Source organism: Oncorhynchus nerka, linkage group LG4 (assembly GCF_034236695.1).
Source record: "Oncorhynchus nerka isolate Pitt River linkage group LG4, Oner_Uvic_2.0, whole genome shotgun sequence".
In the NCBI taxonomy this organism is placed as follows: Eukaryota; Metazoa; Chordata; class Actinopteri; order Salmoniformes; family Salmonidae; genus Oncorhynchus; species Oncorhynchus nerka.
In genome coordinates, this window is record NC_088399.1 from 18,340,383 (window position 1) to 18,347,732 (window position 7,350).

At 41.8% G+C, this 7,350-nt stretch overlaps 1 protein-coding gene across 1 annotated transcript; it reads left to right on the forward strand.

The window, feature by feature from the left end:
- Positions 1-1,669: 1,669 nt before the first annotated feature.
- ptges (prostaglandin E synthase) lies at positions 1,670-6,411 on the forward strand. Its single transcript, XM_029656410.2, has 3 exons — positions 1,670-1,935; positions 2,080-2,162; positions 4,789-6,411. Exons 1-3 carry the CDS (start codon positions 1,828-1,830, stop codon positions 5,036-5,038), a joined length of 441 nt encoding a protein of 146 aa, XP_029512270.2. The 5' UTR covers positions 1,670-1,827; the 3' UTR covers positions 5,039-6,411.
- The last annotated feature ends 939 nt before the right edge of the window (positions 6,412-7,350 follow it).

The following is a 7,350-nucleotide window of genomic DNA, read 5'->3' on the forward strand; positions in this document are numbered from 1 at the left end:
GCCCCCACGTTTCACTGCTGCCTTTTTAAAAGGGCTGACGAAACATCCCTTAGTCCTTATCCCAGGTGCACATCCTGGCGACAGTAGGCCTAGCTATCCAGTACTATTCAATTCTAAATCCGTCCCTCATTAGAAGGAAACAGTGGCAATTTTAGCATGTAAATCTTGGGGCAAACTAAAAATATATATTTTTAGATGTATGCCAGCAAAGCCACAACACAACACTTAACAATACATTAATTGCATTATAACGGTGACAAAGGCTGCCCACAAACTGTTAGGGCCTACATAAAGCTGTCCCAACAGCAGAATCCCAACAGCAGAGTCCCAACACCCTACCACTGCTACACCTGGCTATCATCCGAGCCTTGTCTGGCAGCGAATCAGTTCATTCAGCTTCATTACTGCCTTTTAAAAAAACATAGCTGATACGGCTGACTTGCTTAAACAAATGTGGTTTCTACTGACAATTGAGATGTACAAACTATGGCATAAGGGGATAATGAGCAGATCATTTAGATTAAGACATTAATGAGCGAGCTAGGACAGACGTAGTCAATATAACTATTTGTTTAGCACTTTTGAAATGTACAGCGACAGAATTCAGAACATAGGCCGTTCTTACAGTATTCTCCCTGTACACCAAGTCAGAACCATAGGATAAATAAAAGGGGCATATAAGCAGAAAGCTCTTAAAATATTTGATGATTACATTTTTCTAAAACAGGCTAAAGGCTACATGCGCACCACCAAATCAAAACAGTAGGCTAAGTTATGAGGAGGAAAGGGACCAAATTATTAGGGTGAGGCACATGGGATACTAACAGCTTGCTACACAACATACACTTAGTATTACTTTGCTTGAATTTTCAAGCGCTACCCTTAGATTTGGCGGTGATGTAGTGTCCCCATTAGTGACAGAAGACTGAGTCAATCACGGCGTAACTAGAGAACATTAAGGGGAAGTTGTTCTATAGGAGAGAGGAGCGCAGCTCTCATTCCTCAAACTCTCTTTGAAGCTCGGGGCGCGCACACCTCCTTTTGCACACGCTCCACACAACCTGCAGCATTTCAAACATCCCGAACGCAAGCATTCTGAAAATTCCATGCGAAAAGCCCTGTTCAAACATCCTACATCCTGATGTAACGCATGGTTAGGAGCAGTGATGTAAAGTACTTCAGTAAAAATATGTATAGCTGGTACTGACATGCGTCCTTTGTCCTGATCTTGATGCCCACATTTTTAGACAGGTGTCGACAATTAAAAGACGCATGATCCACTTGACCACCTCCGGAGGTAGTTAGGGACCCATTAATATATGGATATCAATCATGTGTAAACAGATCTGGTTGGTCAAACCATTTAAAAAATGTATAATGCAGGCCTAAATAATCACTGACAGGTAGTAGCATTGACTTATGGCATCAGTAATTGTCTTAAAATAAATGAATTCATATCATTGTTTTATAATATCAGTCAAACATATTGCAATGTGGAGGCGGTGGGCAGGTAATATACATATTTGAATAGAATGTGTAGATGTTACAAACCTTAATCAGATAATGATTGGACCACATTGATCAGATCACAAAACCCACAAGGTGTATAACCGTGGCTAGAGGGAAAGAGAGAGAGAGAGAGAGAGAGAGAGAGAGAGAGAGAGAGAGAAGCACCAGACCAGCCCCTCCAAAATGTGCGTCAGTGAAAGTGTTGAGTCCTGGTGCTCCATACTTTCCAGTTAGGCTCCATGAGCACGAACAACTCTCCAACCGCAGACGTCGATAACACAGCTTCACCTGGGAATTGGAAGACCATACCAAACAATCATGTTGGAGAACGAGGCTTTTTCCTGTTTTGTTTTCTATAGTGTTCTCCTGGTCATCAAGATGTACATCATAGCAATCATCACTGGACAAGTCAGGCTTCGTAAAAAGGTAAGATACTTCGCAGTTAACAGTTTATTAGGCTAGTTCGGTATTTGATCTATGGTTTGAATACATCTTAGTTACAAAAGTAAAGTACGGCGCTGTATAAACGTTGGTCAGGCTATTTGTGAATTATCTCTCTCTCCTGTGAAGGCTTTCGCTAACCCAGAGGATGCGCAGAGACACGGCGGCGTCCAGTACTACAGAGAGGATCCGGACGTAGAACGGTGCCGAAGGTGAGAAGAGCGATTACTGTTCTCAGATTGTATTGTAGCCTATCCCTAGCCTATTGACATTGGTGGTAGCAATAGAATGTTCAACAGTAGTGGAGACCGGGTTGGTTGTCACACTTTTTTGGTGTATTTCTCAGCACCGGTAACTTTCAATACTTTTGGGGAGTCTTTATCCTCATGTCTTATTCCAACATGGAGTTATAAGCCATCAAACACACTCTGGGTTGGATGTCACACACAGTATGGGGTTGGTTGTCACAATGCTTGCAAGTAAGGTATTCCTCTTGTAACAGGAAATTAAGCAATATAGAAAACAGTCTTAGCAATAGCTTTTCTTTAATCAAACTATATTCCTAACAAAATTCAGCATTTGAATGCCTTGAGAATAACATGACATTTTGAGTAAATATGTGTGTGTGTGCTGTTTGTGTGTGAGAGAGAGGCAATGAAGGGAGCTCTTTATAGCACCATCACAAAGAGCGTGGGATTTATTGTATACTGGCAGGGGCAATGTTGATAGTGACAACCAACCCCACATTCCATGTGACAACCAAACATGTAAATGGAGAATTCTACCTGGAGCTGGTTGAACTCTTTAGAGATCATTTGTGGCACTTTCATTTTGATTTCACAGACGTTTGTTATCCATCCTGGGGCCGGGGATATGGTTCAGTGTCTGTTGTTTTAACTAGACAGGAAATGATCCACGACAGCAGAAAAAAACTATTTTTTCTAGTGAACTTTCTCCTCTTTTCTCCCCTCACATGAGGCCCTTTCTGACTCGACTCATTGATGATGTAAAATGTGATGAGCTGAGCAGGCATTCATGCACTGATGCGCAATACAATGGAATGCTCTGTGACTGGTATCAATTAGGTCCAATTAAGATTCTCCACGAACAGCATTAAATCCCCCTGTCGATCTCCATGGCCCCGCTGAAATTTAATTAGCATAATCAAAAAATCACCATAACAATTCGTCAGTTTAAGCTAGAGATATAACTTCCACATCTGTGGTGAAAAGTGACAGAGGTAGAGCGCTGCTTGTCAGACCATGAGACATTCAGAAAATCGGTCTTCTCACAAAATCATCTGTAGTGTCCGAACGGTTTTGCTTACAAACTATTATGACCCCTCTATGGAATGAGACTCTCATGAGACTCTCAATGATGTTCTCCGTTGTGCTCTATTACCTCCACAAGTCTCAGGAGACTCGTCTGAAGTCGGTACAGCCCATCTGCCAACTTCTGTCGGTAGCGTCCCAACCGTTTGGGCTACACACACACTAATGTGACTCTGAGCAAAGGCGAGACTCTCACAAACATGTACACTGTACATGTTGGTTGTTTTGCTCAAGGATGTCCACAGTCCTCACAAGACTCGTCTGAAGGTCCCCCAAATTAATGGCATTATATATGGAGACTGTTTAATGGCAAGAATATGGAGTTATCTTTATTATATCTCTCAGATATAGGACAGACACTTCAGAACAAACTTCCTTTTGATATTTTTTGGGGAGTGTCTGTTGTTCCATGTAGTGAATCTGTTATTCAATGTGTTTGTTTGGGCTAATAGCAGTAAGGCCCACTTTTTTTTCTTCATAAATGATGGGGTCTTAAAATTCAAAATCATATAGCTAAATGATCCTTGGTATGACCTTCTTAAAACAATTCCATATAGTTTAGTGTAAATATTGATCTGTTTAACGTGGACAGATTTTGGGTGGAGTAAACCCTCTTACTTCTCCTTTTCCTCTCTGGTCACAGTCTGTATTCCTAGCAATCTTTAAACTCCTAACAACTCTGCCAAAATAATCAAACACTCAAGGGTCTATTCTATTTAGATTACACCATGGGAGTTTACCATATCTTGATGTTGATTGGTTGGAGTGGTACTTGAGTTCAACAAAGCAAGATGAATAACATGCTGCACTTCTCAGAGATTACATACAGCCATCCTCTTCCTTTTTCTCAGCACATCTGATTTCATTGGAATGTCTAAATGGTTTCTAAAGAAAATTCATACTATTGAGTACAACTGTTTTTAAGGATGATTGATAATCCATGGTTTGGGTTTTATGACTGACTCAGACAGCTGCTGGTAAAGGCCATGCATATATTGCGACGTTCTATAGGTCTATTTAGAGACAGAGACTGGAATCCATGAGAGGAATTTTCTCCTAAGTGATAGTCAGAAGAGAGGAAGTGATTCACTTAAAGAAAGAAACCTGAATAAACAAACCTGTGTGTTTGAACTCCCTTTGGTCATGGAGGCTTTTCCTTCTGTTACTCAGTAGGCTAAACTCCTCCCTTATGTTGCATGTGTGTGGAGTAATCACAGCGGAAGTGGGTTTTTGCACTGCTTGGGTCAGTGCCAGACGGCTGAGTCAGACGACCATACTGTAAGCTCCAGGAATGACCTTCTGATTCAAAACAGATGTGTGAGCATGGGGAGCTGTTGTGTGTATTCAAGTTATTCTTGTCAACTTGTTGAGTCAGTGCGAACAGCTTAGTTATTCATGTAAAATCCATACATCCATGATAATAAATATGACTTTATCCAATCAATTAATGTAAAAAAATATATACATCTAAAACATGAAATGTAATATTCTCTCTTGTGTGTTTCAGAGCTCACCGTAACGACATGGAGAATATCTTCCCTTTCCTGTTCCTGGGGGCTGTGTACTCCCTGATTGGCCCGTCGCTTGCCGTGGCCCGCGCTCACTTCCTGGTCTTCTTCCTGTTCCGCATGCTCCATACAGTGGCCTACCTGTGTGTCCTGCGGGCACCCACACGCTCCCTGGCCTATGTCGTCGCCCAAGTGCCCTGCGTCTCCATGGCAGTGCAGGTCCTCGCGGCGGTGGCCTCCTCGTGGTAGTTGTGGTGTTCTGGATCTATCTGTGACCGCTTCAATCTGAGACCAATCTCAGTCTGTGAGATCAGCGGTAGAGGATACTGCAAGGGAAATCCTCAAGACTATATCGCTATCAATGCTACCATAGCAGTTTGTGTCTCTCGGCTGTAAGACAGTGTGTACTCTGAAAGCGTGTACTCTGAAATGAAGTCAATGTTGTGCTCTAGCAAGCACATCCTCCTGCAGTACTGTATGTTTGCTATGCAATGTTGAAGTCAATTGCCTCCCTCTTGATAGTCCAGGGGACTCTACTCTCTGAAGATAAAGGTTTTAATTAGTTAACATTGAACCTTTTAACCAGTTCATTGTGTTGTCATGTTGTTTTTGTATACACAAGTTGTTGCTTGTTTCTGTCTTTTTTATTCTCTATGTCTTGTTATAAACTGGGTGGTTTGAGCTCTGAATACTGATTGGCTGACAGCTGTGTTATTTTTACTGCTCTAATTACGTTGGTAACCAGTTTCTAATATAAATAAGGCACCTCAGGTGTTTATGGTATATTACCAATATACCACGGCTAAGGGCTGTATCCAGGCACTCCGCGTTGCGTTGTGCGTAAGAACAGCCCTTAGCCGTGGTATATTGGCTCAATACCACACCCCCTCGGGCCTTATTGCTTAATTATACTTAACCCTGATTGGCTCCAGGGGTGCTGTACTACAATGGCTGACCCTGTAAAACAATACATTTCACTGCACCTATTTTATTCCACTGAGAGCTATTTTAGTACGGCATGTCTGGGATATAATGACCTTTTAGCTGAAACCAGCTTGATCCAGTCTTAGAGGTAGAAGTGAAGAGCAGGCATGTGCCATTCTGGTGGTTCACTGTGTTCGTTTATCTAGCATTGGCCACCATGGCATCACATGATGGGGGATGATGACACAGAGACATCAGGTCTACCACACCTGTCGATGGGATACTGATGAGGCCAAGAGTTTTTCCTGATCACAGGATTTGACTACAGCCCATAGTTTTTCCTGGTCTGGTCCTGGACCTAGATAGGAGCTATGACTGCTGAATTGTCCATAATCATAACATATATTTTATCCTCCACCTCTGTGTTTCTTTAGCCTGGTCCTAGATCAAAATTGGCAAGACAGGATAGGGGTTTCTTCAGTATTGTCCATCTAGGGTAGCCTAGTGGTTAGAGCGTTGGACTAGTAACCGGAAGGTTGCGAGCTGACAAGGTACAAATCTGTTGTTCTGCCCCTGAACAGGCAGTTAACCCATTGTTCCTAGGCCATCATTGAAAATAAGAATTTGTTCTTTACTGACTTGCCTAGTTAAATAAAGGTCAAATAAAATAAATAACCAATGGGTGGTTTGTTGATGAATGGTCCTCTACTGTGTTGTGTCTTCTACACTGCAGCCACTTGAGGCTTGCTAGAGCAGAAGTTGGCATTGTGAAACCTATGTGTGTCAACTGGGTGTCATTACTGGACAGTTTATTGCACATTTCCAAGTTACTGCCACACAATTCCAAGTTACTACAACACATTTCCAAGTTACTGCAACACAATTCCAAGTTACTACAACACATTTCCAAGTTACTGCAACACAATTCCAAGTTACTGCAACACATTTCCAAAGTCTTTGTGTTTGACCTAATACAATGCTATTTCTCTGTAAATAAATTAACCACAGACTTTCAGCATGCTTCTAGAGAAGGTCGCTCAACATGTACTGCACTGACACAACTGACTGATGAGCTGTTCTTGTCTATTGATCTACTGTATTATGTAATTCTGTATTATGTTTCATGTGTTGTGTGGACCCCAGGAAGAGTAGCTGCTGCTTTTGCAACAGCTAATGGGGATCCTAATAAAATACCAAATACCCACTGGGCACAGACGTCAATTCAATGTCTATTCCACATTGGTTCAATGTAATTTCATAAAAAGAATATGGAAACAATGTTAATTCAAGCAGTGTATGCCTAATGGGATGCTACTGCCACACCTTTCCAAGTTACTGTTTCACAGTTCCAGGTTACTGTTTCACAGTTCCAGGTTACTGTTTCACAGTTCCAGGTTACTGTTTCACAGTTGCAAGTTACTGTTTCACAGTTCCAGGTTACTGTTTCACAGTTCCAGGTTACTGTTTCACAGTTCCAGGTTACTGTTTCACAGTTCCAAGTTTCTGTTTCACAGTTCCAGGTTACTGTTTCACAGTTCCAGGTTACTGTTTCACAGTTGCAAGTTACTGTTTCACAGTTCCAGGTTACTGTTTCACAGTTGCAAGTTACTGTTTCACAGTTCCAGGTTACTGTTTTA

Excerpts from the sequence above, each read along its gene's own strand:
- ptges (XM_029656410.2), top strand. The coding sequence starts at position 1,828 with ATGTTGGAGAACGAGGCTTTTTCCTGTTTTGTTTTCTATAGTGTTCTC. Across the intron at positions 1,936-2,079 it reads AAGTCAGGCTTCGTAAAAAG|GCTTTCGCTAACCCAGAGGA; the intron begins GTAAGATACTTC and ends TCTCCTGTGAAG. Across the intron at positions 2,163-4,788 it reads GACGTAGAACGGTGCCGAAG|AGCTCACCGTAACGACATGG; the intron begins GTGAGAAGAGCG and ends TGTGTGTTTCAG.